The following is a 13391-nucleotide window of genomic DNA, read 5'->3' as shown; positions in this document are numbered from 1 at the left end:
CAGTAATAGTTTTTCCAGCTAAATCCACCGATTTCAATAAAGAGGGATGTAGAAGAGTAAGGGCCATTTTCAGAGTCTGAATTAAACAGAGTAGGATTTAAGAGCCCTGAGAGTAAAGGCCTCCAACTCCTACAATCTTTGGGTGCAGATCTGAACTTCTTAATCTATCATTACAAGAGGAGATTTTTGTCCTTAGGGGAAAGCGCCGAAGCACTACCACATGCCAGATTCCCCAGTCCATGCGCATCGCTTATCATTTGGCCGCCTCAGACTCGGCCCGTATCAGAAAAGCGTGTTAAACATCTCACAAATGCTACGTAGTTATGGCCAAATATATCCGAGGCTGCAGCAAGTGAAAAAGACGGGCTGGAGTAGCCGTTTGTAGCCAGCAGTATGCCTGCGCCACGGCGCGCTCACGGGCGTGCAATAAATCAACTGTATGGCTGAGCGCAGCCAAACTACCTGGGAATTCCTAATATTTTACACGAGACCTTAGTATTCACTTTCAGTGCACGAAACTACAACTAGTATAGTAATAATATTTGAATACTTAAGAAACCAAACAAACCAAGTATTCACCCATCATCCGGTACTTAATGTTCAGGAGAGCAGGATGGAGTTATCGGCCAGCGACACAGAAAAAGGAACATTTCACTAGAGGACAACAGCCTTAGCTAAACTGTTCGCTGCACGGGCTTTTCCTGCAGGAACGCTCCCAGTTTGGTTTCTAAAACCCTCATTAACACCAGAGTTTCATTAAACAGGCTCAAAATGCAGTCATACAGTGGACCAAAGAGCATGTAAGCACACGGCTTTTGTACCTGATTTAACAAGATCTGCAGAAACAGGGTATGGCCGGGCATGCCGACTTCTTCACAGCAAATAAGCACTGTGGAAGCCCTCTGCGAACTGCTTGTTTCTGTAGGTGCTGTCTGCCTCAGCTGTACGGTCCTTTTTTCAGCATCAGTTTTTTTGTGCTGGAGAACGCTTTCTCCCGTATCGATTTCTGCTTGGACACGCTGCTCCTCTGGACACAAAGCTGAAGTCTTCTGCTCATCTCCACACAGACCCTTTTTAAAATTTTTTTTAGCAGTCTACACCAACTAAAGACTTTTTCCTCTGTCCGGATTTACTTTACTTCCATTTTACCTGGTACGGACATTCCTTATTATTTGCACTGCAATCATACCGGCAAAATCCCAGCTTGAACTCATGTCTGTGACATCCATGGGGAAGAGAAGCAAGTGGTTTGTGTTATTTTTGCTGCCCATGATTGCTACAGCATGCTTGTAAATAAAGCCCACATAGTTACAAAATTAATCCCTCTTAAATACAAAAGCAAAGGAAGATCATTCCGTATGGTCTCAGTGAGGAGGAAGTGTCAAAAGCATACAAAGGTGGTTTTACTTGTTTTGTGCTCTTCCCCCCCCTTCCTTACTTGATTTATACCTCCCCTTCCTCCCCTCTTCATTTTCTTTTAAACTCTAGGAAAAATGCGGACACCTAGTCAGAAATTCAGTCATACAAGAGACAGTCCTTCTGAACAAGTCATGGCCGCAGCACTTAAAGCTGTAGAATCTTTACTGTACAGCCAAAAATGTACAGCCCAATTTCCAATCAGTTAAAAACTGTCATTTTGCATTTAGACCCAGCTTTGGCCAGAATTACAAGACCTGTACAACTTAAATACTTCCATCCCACTTCCAAAGTGACCTAATACACAAGACTAAGAAGTCTTGTTAAATTTCAGTGAGACACACAAAGCAACACACAGGTATGACAGCCCACCACTGTGACCACAGCGAGGATGGATATAGCCAAACTGTATTTAGATGGGGTAGTTTGGGTATCGGTAATACCCAGCTTAACCGCAGTAAGTCTGCATTGTGCTTCCCAGAAAATCATGGCAGCCAATGCTCATGCCAGAGTTGTGATGTTGTTGCTTGGAAAAAGTCAGTGAGGTCAAAGCTGGTGCAAGTTATACAGTCCAACCACGGTGTAAATGACTTAAAAACTGAAACAGAGGCTCTATGATGCTCAATACAAAAGCACGTAAGCAGGTATGTAAATTTGGGACTGTATTTAAAGTTGGTAACGTGAAAAGTGGTTTTGGTCTGGTTAGTTACATCCTGCTCTCCTTGGGAGAAGAAGGAAGAAGAGACAATTCAGTGAAATGACTCCTGTTTGCGTATTTATATATGAATAAGAAAAAGATCTGCAGCAATCCCAATCTCTCCTTCATTAGTAATTGATTGTTTGTGCTCATTTTGTTATTATATTCATTATTCCCCTCTGCAAATACAATCAGAAATGAATGAGGAGATATCCACAAGTAAAGAAATTTAACTTGTGGATCAGTTTAATACATTTTTGTGTATCGAGGCTATCGGCAAATAAAACACAGCAATATCTCTAAGGAGCTGACAAAGAGACAGATAAAACATCCCAATGCTGAAGAGAGTAATTCTGCAGAAGTTATGCCTGAACTGCCAGTAACACCAATAACACTGATGCATTCTGTAGACTGAGCCTAAGCTGCTGAATCCAAGATGACCCTGTGTACTTTGGGTAGTCCTAGCTGAGCAAGTTGGTGAGAATAACATGTTATGTTCTTGCATTCACACTTTGTGATAGTGCAAAAGCTCAGAAAGCCACAATAAATGTGATGCAAATTGTCTGTCTGGTAGACAGTTCTGGTGCCTGGAGCGTTATCAGGCAATTCTGATTAATAATAGGGGAGTTCTCAGCTGTGATCCTGCAGCTTTGGACAAGCAGAGCCTGTAACTCGAACGGACAACAGGGGCATGTGAATATTTGTAAGAGGATCTCTAATTATTACTTTAATACACTTCCTAATCATCCATATCACAAATAACCATCCTAAAACACCATCACCAGAATGTTTCTTTTGAGATCTTACTCCACATTGTCCCAGGTCCACGAAACCTGGAAGCAATGTAGTCAACACCTCCACATCACCTTTGCACACTCTCTTTGCTTCCCTCTTCATCTCTGCAGTTCTTCCCACACCGAACCAAAAATGTTTTCCCCGGCGACCTGGAATGAGCCATTTGCACCAGTGCTACCCACCAACTCTGACCCTTCTCCCAGCGTCCTCACGTTTGAGGCTTTGGGAGTTGAGTTTTGGAGCATTTGCCCCAATGTTCAAATTTAAGACAACTTCCCCTCACATCAGACTTTGGCTCTTCCTTCACATTACTTATTTCAAAAGCATCTTAGAACCAGCTTTTAAGAAAGAAGTTTTCAACATTAGGGACTATTATCCACTTGCAGTACAGCAATTAAAGCACAGCTTTTTGCTCTGCTAATAATACTCTTTTTGGGTAACTAAAGCTCATTTTTGTGTGAGCCTTTGCTATAGCAGAAGTCAAACTGATTTCTGCACTCCTTGTCTTTCACCAACACCAGCACGCGCAGGTCGAACCGTACGTGGTAATTAACAATTACAGCAGAGCCAGAACCTGCTTGAAACCAGAAACTGTTCACAAATGGGCTCCTCAAGAAGGTGAAAATTCCACCGCCTTTATTTCCTGGTGACTGCTGACAGCACTGGAGTGCAAAGACAAAACTCCTAGACTGGTGTTATTGACCAATTAATATCCTGCTAACAATGTCAGGTTTTAGACCTAAATTACCCAGCCGCGTTGTTTAGCGCCACTTCACACCCTCCCAAGGCTTGTCTGCCTGTAACCCTAATCCATGTAGAAAGAGCTGACAGCGTTCTGATGCCTTACAACCACTGACCTCAGGAGAGTCATTCATGTCTGTCATCTCCCATTTGCAGCGAGCTCTAGCACAGATTACAAAACACGTTTTCCATACAGTGAGATTACCTGCATTCCCGGGGGAACGCTCGCATCCGCATACCTTGCGCTGCGCCCAAGCTCGGCGCTGCGGTGTCCTTCCCTCACCTGCACAGGGCAAGTGAAGACGCAAGACCGAAGCGTGGAGCTAGAACCCGCTTACCTCATTTCTCCTCTTTACCCTACCCAACATTTGAAAAGCTACGATGAAAAAGATGAGCTGCGGTTGATGTAGATGCTTGCAGGCCGGACATGTTCTCAGCCCCCAGCACCCCAATCGCTCACTCTGGAGGTCTGGCAGTTTTGCAAACCTGTTGGCCAAAGCTAAAGAACAGAACTGCTTTTTTTCCTGTCTTTTGGTGGTTGTTTTTCTTCTTGAACACCCACAAAAACTATCGATGTTTATTCAGGACAATTAAAAGTCAGTATTCGGCAATAATGCAAATAAAGAACTGTCTTTAAGCTCTTGTTTTTAACAGCTCACTATTTAAATTATTTAACAGAAAGTCCTGTAAAAATGAAAAAGCCTTCCAGTGAAAGTACGCTGGCTTTTGGACTCCTGGAAGACAGTACAGTATAAGCAGAACTATTTGTGATTCTCCTAGCAACACATCCTCAGCAGCATCCTTATGCTGCGAGTACCAGCTGTAACGCTGACAAAGAGTTGCACAGATTTACATGGCAAAATAATGCTAATAAACCTTTACTCAGATTTTCACAGTAGCAATAGCTGCATAGCACAGTGAGAAAAATAAGCATAATTCTTTTAATACTAATGTTATTTTTTCTGGTACGCTAAATCCTAGCGAATGTTTGACTTTATAACGAGACTATGAATTGACAGGGAGTATCTCTTGACATTACGTTTGTTCCAATATGAAGTTTCTCAGCCCAAAAGAGTCTATGCTGGTTTTAATGCAAGAGCAAATCTCCCTGTTAGTGTTACTAATAACTGCACAAAGATTTTTTGGGAAAAGTAACCCTTACTGTACAGAATTTTATCACATTGAATGGATTCCTTTTAATTTTATGCATGTAACAAGATAGGAAGCAACAAAACCTAAGTATTGCTAAAATTTGTGTTCAGAACACGTAGTAGACCTGTCAAAATTATAGAAAATAGCATATAGCAGCTTGCGCATTCAGGGAAACTGTTTTGTTTTGTAAGGAAAATTTTAAATAGTTTATGCTACAATAGATTCCTGTTTTATCTAGAATTCTACGGGCTTATTAAATCATACATTTCATTTGTTGCTACTTAGTTCTAGAGCTAAAGCTCACAAGAGCATTTAAAGGCATTTATTATCTATCTTAGCCATTAGCTGGGATATTATTTTTATACATCATTTTTGCAGAGCCTACCAATGGATGGGAAGAAAAAAAAAAGAACACATCAATTGCCATATGATCATGTTTATTCCAAAGGAAGACTTTCAAGGCAATTACGAATCTATCATATGTCATCGCTGAAATTAGACGATTGATAGATCCATTTTTGGAAATTGCACCAAGAGCCATCACAACTCCACTGGGCGTTCGCAGTTCACAGTGCAACGCACGGCCTCTAATTAACGCATCCCAAAGCTGGTTTTTGCAGGAGAATGTAACTAAAAGCTAAAGGATCAGTCTAAGTCAGTAGACTTTGTCTGAGTCTGTGGAACCTCTTAATTCTTTCCCGGGAAAATATATCCCCCCCCTCCACAAACTGTGATTTTGCTAGGGCTCATCAGGAGCTTTCTTTTCTGGTATGCACAGCAATTACGTAGGTGAGAAATCCCCAAGCGTCTCCAGACCACATGCTGAAAAGCACCTCTGTAGGCAAAAGGCAGTAGCACTGTGTAATTCATTGAAGTGGTGCAAACTTCTCAAAACAGGAGGTTTATAAGGCTAGGGCAATTCACCCTCTACTTGATAAAATACAGAATACATAAATGCAGCAATAAGAACGAATTCAGTATTGAGCAAGAAATAAGGAAGTTCAAGAGAGAGAAAAATCAAGTTCAATGCCTAAGGGTTTCAAAACAGATTTAAAAAATTACTAGTTTGACATTTACCAGCACCGCTAACTCTATTATTCTACATGAGCAATTCTGATCAAAGGAAGACAGACAGGTCCACCCATCACTTTTGTATGTCAACAGATACATTTGGGGGGGAGGCTAATAATAGTCATCAGTACTTTTTACACCACAAAATCTGGGCATACCAGTGCCCTTGAATTTTTCCGTAAGTCATATTTTATCCTCATACTTGTGTGTTGAAACTATAAAAAGGTTGTAACGTTGTTGCAGTGTTTCCTGTGCTGTAACGTGGGAAAAGTTTCTGCAAACAACTAATGATGAATAACTAAGACCATTCATATTTTCCAGCATTGTTACCAGTACAATGGTGTTTACTGGACATTGCTTACCAATACTTAGGATACTACTCTATGGTTTTTAAGTTTGTATCGTAACAACACGGTCGGTTAATCTTAACAATTGGATGCCTTTTAAAAGGCTGAAAATGTTCCTAGATTAATGAAGTCAAAATGTCTGAAAGTCGAAGAAATAACGTGATATTAGAAGCAGCCTATTTAACTCAAAACTAAGAAAAACATGTCGATTACATGTAAAATATCCTGAGGATGCTATCACTGGTTTGCAGGGCAGTTTGCATGATGGTATATTTAGAATTAACATGGAATAGGCTTCTATACTTCTATACTTCTATACTGTATTTACTCATATGAAGTAAATCCAAGTATCTTTCAAATGTCTGTTTTTAGCAAGAGAAGTGCATTACATTCAACATATACACTTACAAGATGACTTACAGGCATCAAATAGTTTTTGAAAACCAAATATGTGTTATTACATTTTATGATAATGTTTCGACATATAAAAATGGCATACGAGGCAGGGGGGATTTCTCATGAGAAACTACAGCCTTGATATATTCAGAAGCCTAAAGATGTTGCAGATCACTAATGAGCCTTCCTTTACACATGGTAAAGGCCAATTATTTGCAATCCCTTGCATTATTTTTCCTTTTAGCTATTACATATATGCACAAAATAACTGTGCGCTCTTAGTACGTGCACAGACATTTACAGCTGCATCTCTAAAGCCTTCATTTGGGCTGAAAATACAGAGACTGAAACCCATGCCTTTCCTCGGCATTGGGAACTTGGAAAGTTTAACTCCACTCTGTTTATTAACGCATTTAGTCTTTGAGTACACTTCTGTATCATAAAACTGACGTAAATAGAACTGAAATTGTAAGGTAAGCTACAAAGCTCCTTTTCCTTCATTAACAAATCAGTCTGGAAATTCAGCTATGAACTACAGTCGTATTAGTCATATTAATGAACTATAATTCACGTTACAGTGCAGTGACTTTGCAGAGTTTTGGATTAAGAGTGGAGGTCCTGCAAAGGCTTACTTCGGTACCTTAAGCTCTGCCTGCCGACCCAGGCTTGAGCAGGGCTGTCGGGAACCCACTGCTCCCTCACAACTCAGGCGTGAATCATATAAAACAGGTCTCCTTCCTAGAAACGCCCATTGTGTTACTGCACTGAGGGGAAGATCTGGGCAGCATCAATAAATGGAGAACTGAAAGGGAAGGATGTATTTAATTGAATAAAACATGCTATGGAGAACCTGAAATAATAAAGATGATGGTTTCCATAACTTCCCCTGAAGATTTTATACTAACTTAGGCTTCTCTGTGCATCACTTCATTATTATTGTTATTAGTTAATAGTTTATTTCCATATTCAAACGTAAGGGAACACTGCTTAAGGGTAATCAGCCAGAAGTTTATATACAAATCAAGGCTAAAAACTGAAAAATAAGCTCTGTGATTACTTAAATGTCTAGCTTAGCAAATCATCTCATGCAATCAGGGTTTGTTTAGAGTAACTACAGACACAAAGTTTCAATCTATTATCTTTATTAAATTGGCATCTGCAACTAAAATTCAAATGCAAAGCCTTTATTAGCCCCCTGACAGTAAGCCATAAACTCTGCAGTACTCATGCAAGCTGAGAAACTCCATCTCAGTAGTTTCCTGATGGATCCAAAAATCCTGCAGCTTCTGTCACATTCCACAGCCGCACGTTTTAAGTATCCCAGCCCTGCCTTGTTTTCCCGAAAACTCTACCAAGCTGAGTAATGGGCACAGAATTGCAGAGAAGGAGTGCAGGGGAAGGAAGCACAAGAGTTCCTTTTCCAGTCTCCCAGGCCGTGCCCATGGCACGCTCCCGTCCCCCACAGGCTCAGGATGAATGTCAGCACTAACTTCAGCAGAAAAAGGGCAGACCTCTAGCACGGTCTGATCTCAAGGACAGGTTGAATGATTAAGCAAAGTCTTGTTGTAAATGCTACTGCCTGAGTGTACCAAAATTGGAGTCAATGCCTTGTCCAAAACAAAAATGAAACAAACCGAAGACTTACTATATAAACTCTTCCCTGTTAAATATTTAACTCGCCATCAACTGTTTGCTCAACCGTTCTTTTATCAAATGTGCACATATAGTTCTCCTTGGAGACACTGAGGTCTGAGTAAGGCTTAAAAAAATTCTAGTTCTTTTGGTTGTTGTCATTCTTAATCAGAGATATCTATAAAATTATTAGTCCAAGCTACTGGTGGGAATTGAAAACTCTAGATTAGCTAAATCAATCAAGCCTCTGCAATTGGGAAAGGGAGACGAGCAATTTTTGAAGAATCAATTTATTGGCTATTAAAGACACACTTAAAATTAACTGCATCACAGAATACAGTACCCCATTTATCTATTTCTGTTCCATAGAATATCACCAGACTCCTGGTTTCATCTGGGCTATGGGCTCCATCAGTCCCATCTGTTAAGTCATTCCAAAGAGACCCAGTGATGTGGCAGCCCCAGAGATCGTGGGATTAAAGCATTTTCTCAAATAATCTGAAAACTGAGACAGGTCAGAGGTACGCTAATACCATCTCAAGCCCATACTTTAGAATAAATTGTACATTAGTGGATCCTACTGTCAAGTAACCAAGTGCCAGAAAACTCGCTTTGACAACTCTGAGGGATCCAAAGAGATGTTTGCAAGATGTGACTTTCAGATCTAACACCCGATTTTTGGAAGCCTCTTGTATGGGTAAAAACGTGGGCCCTCTCTTCAGGTGTAATTATGGAATATTTCACATCTTAGTAAAGGCAACATTTCATATTTGCTGCACTTTCTTAGTAGTGCATGAACTCACATTAGCCGATTTGAAAAATAATGGATATAATGGCTGTTGCATTACTGTATTTGGGTTTTTGGTAAACTCATTAATTTCCCAGACCATTATGGAGGATCTGCTTCCAGTAGTCCTACATTAATGGAAGTGCAGAGGGTTTGGTTCTGACAGTAGTTTTTACATATATTTTAGCTGTGTCTAAAGCTAACGTCTGTCCAGCTGCAGGATAAGGGATCAGGTTTGTATCTTAAAGCACTCCATTATTCACTAAAGCATTCCAGAACTCCACCCGAGGACAGACAGACAGGTGGATGTATGTCTGTATTTCCTACCATCACCATCCTTGGAAGCTGTGAACCAGTGGGGCTCTGTATACAGAATGTCTCTCAAATAAAAGCATAACTTCATTTGGCAAACATTAAAAGACAGCCCCGAACAGCCAGTACAGGACTCTAATATTCCCCTCGAAGCACAACCGACTCCTTATTTAGGGTTTCAACTGGAACAAAAAATTCCTGACATTCATATGTAGTTAACTGATTTTTTCCCTCCACAAAATTTTCTCTATATTTATACATCATGTATCAAAGGCTTCCTTCCCTCCAGCATTTCCATTTTGTGATCTTTTCTCCCCCAAAAGAGGGGCTTGGTCACCCCAGTACCGACACTGGGTCTGTATATACATATATAGTTTGAAAACTAGTATTAGCAATCTAGTCCATTATTTGAACATTTTTGTCCTGAATCTTCCCCGTTTTTGCTTTCTTCCACAGACTTCCTACCACATCACACAGATGCAGGTAGAAACTTCCCGTTCTGAAATGACTGCTGCCTGAACCTGGCAAGTTAGACAGAAAAAGGCAAACCGGACAGACTCCAGACTATTTCAGTTATTTGTTAGCAAATTACTGGGACTGGGGAAGTAAAACATGAAAAAAAAAAAAAAATGAAGTAATGATGCATTTGCATGAGAGTTTTTGAAAGCGAGTTGATAACCCAGCAGTCCAACCTTGCAGTATACAGCTTGTCTGCCACGCACGTTTGCGTGTCTTAATAACTTTGGGGAAATGTTATTACTTTTAAAACCTCATAAACATTCAATTTTCTATTGAAAATTATTTCTCCATTATGTTTTCTTAAATTAAAACTAAATATAGACGACTCACAAGGATTCACTTGTGCCACTGAGTTGAGTTTATAAAACATACCCTATTGTGGCACTTAACTCATCAAGAGTTTCACATTTTTTATTTAATAGACAAAAGAATTTTAATTAATAATGTGTTTCAAATACCACACCTGGAAGTCCCTTTACTCATTTTACATTGTACTCGAGTCCCTCTGAGGGTACATCGGTGTTTAAATAGGAGATACACACAGAATACTTGGATTAAGTGGGAATTTGGTTATTCAGTCAGTCTCAGCATGAGGGAGAATTTTGTGCAATAGGAGAGTAAAACCAACAACTTCAAATGAGGTATAAAATCGAGGTCTTAACTACCTCGTTACTGCACATCCCATATGATCTCTACAGCGACAGAGCCTTTGGGGTTTTTTGCTCTGTGCTGTGTTAAGCGGTTGGCATCTTCTCATCCTTGAGAAGGTGCTTATATTTCAATAGCAGATGAAGGCACTTCTGTGAATCATCACAGTTTTGTGTGTGGGGTTTTTTAGTGCTTTTGGACCCTTTGGGATAAGAAGCTCTGTTACAGAGGCACATTACTTTCTGCCCCCTCTAGTAAAGGATGGGTTGTTTTGCATTTGAAGCAAAACCTTAATTGATGCACTGCTGACTTCTTCCACAACTTCAATAGTTTGTGATTTTTATGCATAGAGCAGTGCCAACCAGTTGCTAATAATAATTAATCTATATCCAGGTTTTAGGTTTAGCTGTGAACTACATTTTTTAAAACATCCAAATAATGACGCCTCTAACGACCAGTTAATTTCTTGCAAAGATGCAGAGTACACAGAAGAAACACGTTTCGTAAGCAAGCACGCTGTAAAAAACGCCAGTTTGACACTTCTTGCTACTAAAGATTTGCATTAAAGGAGCATTAAGGGTGGTCAGTGCTCTAGACCTCCCTTTATTTCTACAAGGACATTTGTTTTTCATTTTCCCTGCACTTTTTATTAACTATTAGGTAAATTCAGATGACTTGCTTTCTGAGAGCCCATATTCCCTTCGGACTCCCAGGTCCGAGTGCTGAGCTAGCACACCCAGTGTGCTGAGCTAGCACACCCAGTGTGACAGCCGTGCTACCTGTCCTCTGAAAAGGGGTCTGGGAAACACTTCTGGGTGCCACAGAAAGCAGGTTTAGCCCTGCTAAAAGTAGGTTTTGTGACCCGGCAGAAGTCCCAGCCTGCTTCCAGTCGTACTACTTCACCTGTAGCCCAGGAACGGCAAGGCTTGATCCTCTCTGAGGAGTGGGTGTTAACAAATCGAGATAAAAGGTGCGATTTTCTAGGAAAAGGACAAAGCCTAAAATGAAGGGCTAGGACTTAATTAAGATAATTGAGCAAAAAGGTTGTGAATGGCAGCCATTTCAGTCAAAGCACAGAAAATTAGCTCAAATATTGCAAACTTGGGGGGGGAAGTTGCATTTCTGTGGTAACACGAGGCTTTTTGAACTGTTTTTGCACGCAGGCATCATGGTGAGTAAGGAGCCCAGCAAATGCTTACTCACCACCTCGGAAAGCGAAGTTGAGCCAGCGGCTTCGCTCGCTTTGGAGATGAAATACGCACTGGATCCCAACCGGCAGATTAAGAAACGAAACAAAGCCCTCCAGGTGAGATTTAAGGATATCTGCGAGGCCCAGAACGAGCAGCGGGACAAACAGCTATCCACCACACAGGATCCCGACAAGAGGGAGGCCAAGCCCCTTTCCTACAAAACGGCTTATCGCAAGTACATGACGGTGCCTGCCCGGAGGTCGATCCCCAACGTCACCAAGAGCACAGGAGTTCAGACTTCACCCGATCTTAAAAAGTGTTACCAGACCTTTCCTCTGGACCGGAAAAAAGGGAATATTCTTAAAAGCGCCTCAACTGTCGACACCTTCAAGAGTGAGAACAACGGGTTTCTAATAGACGTAAAGGACAAAGACGGCAGGAGCTCAGGGGAGGCCACTCAGTGGAGCAGGAAGGCTGGCAGCCTGCAGACGGCAGAGTTCATTTCCCACATCAACGAGCGCACTTACGCAGGATCTGGCGACATCGGGGCCGAGGCCTGGCAAAGCAGCGATTTGCACAGCTCTCCCGAAGAGCCGCCGCCTCCTCCTGCTCTCCCAAATTTGGCTGACCCCGCTTCGGAGGAGCCCGCCGGCCGAGGGAAACAGGCGGCGGGGCGGCCGGGGAGCGAGGAGGCCACCCAGCCCCTCCACGGGAGGGTCTTCAAGACTGAAGTGGCCACCGTTTACTTGCCGGCGGTCGGTTCGAACGCCTCGCAACCCGACCTGCCAAATCTCCCGGCCGAGACCGACTGGTCACCGTGCCCGACAGCCGAGGAGGACAAAAAGAGGACCGTGCACCTGAACGGTGTTCAGCCCCAGGCGGGAGATGCTCGAGCCTGCTCGTCGCGGGCGCAGTGCCAAGCCACCGAATGTAACGAACAGACCCTTCAGATAAACGTTTCACCTATGGAGGAGAACCAGCCTTGCCAGACGGCCGTCGCGGTGAGCGAGGAATGCCAACAAATCGTGCCTCACACGGAAGTTGTGGACTTGAAAGCGCAGCTTCAGATGATGGAAAATTTGATCAGCTCCAGTCAGGAAACCATAAAAGTGTTGTTGGGTGTTATACAGGAGCTAGAGAAAGGAGAAGCTCACAGAGAAGGGTGAGTAGAAGCTTTTTAAATTAGTATAAGCTGGTTTAAATGCCTTTTCTAACAAGTCCTGCCTTTGAATTTGCTAATGTGAGTTTGCACCCGCCGCCACACGTTCCTCCGCAGCATGCCGAGACGTTACCTGTTGTGCTTCTCACACGGACTAAGTTTTGCTGCTTTAGAGGCGAGTCCTAGGGAGACCTGCCAGCAGTGTTCGCAGATTTGGTATCTGCTTGACCTGGCATGTAATTAAGTCATTAATTAACGAAGGACCTACGATATCTCTTCTTGTACCTTTTCTAACGAGTGCAGAACGAGCCGCTCTCCAAACAGGATTAGCGAGGATGCTTTCACATCAGCAACTTGCATTAACTGTAATACCTCACATGGCATGAAAAGCAGCAGAAAAACCTTAATTCTGTAAGACACGTACCTTTTTAAGATTAAGGGATATTATTACAAGTCTTACTATAATTCTATTAATGGCATATGAATCTTGTCTGGTTTGCTTTCACCTTCTGAATTTTTAATATTTCAT

General features: G+C 41.9%; 2 protein-coding genes across 4 annotated transcripts in view; one reads left to right on the top strand and one right to left on the bottom strand.

Annotated features, from left to right (window-relative positions):
* Window positions 1–13391, bottom strand: part of DOCK1 (dedicator of cytokinesis 1) — a 322979-nt gene that overhangs the window by 169798 nt on the left and 139790 nt on the right. The gene's annotated exons all lie outside the window — the stretch shown is intronic.
* The window catches only part of INSYN2A (inhibitory synaptic factor 2A), a 49918-nt gene that overhangs the window by 3770 nt on the left and 32757 nt on the right, over window positions 1–13391 (top strand). For both annotated transcript variants that reach the window (XM_075107673.1, XM_075107674.1), the window contains exon 2: window positions 11677–12865. In XM_075107673.1, coding sequence (XP_074963774.1) covers window positions 11682–12865 — 1184 coding nt within the window. In that variant the 5' untranslated portion in view covers window positions 11677–11681. The remainder of the gene's footprint in view (window positions 1–11676; window positions 12866–13391) is intronic.

Source organism: Phalacrocorax aristotelis, chromosome 12 (genome assembly GCF_949628215.1).
Source record: "Phalacrocorax aristotelis chromosome 12, bGulAri2.1, whole genome shotgun sequence".
NCBI classification, from domain to species: Eukaryota; Metazoa; Chordata; class Aves; order Suliformes; family Phalacrocoracidae; genus Phalacrocorax; species Phalacrocorax aristotelis.
This window is presented reverse-complemented; position numbering and strand designations above follow the sequence as displayed.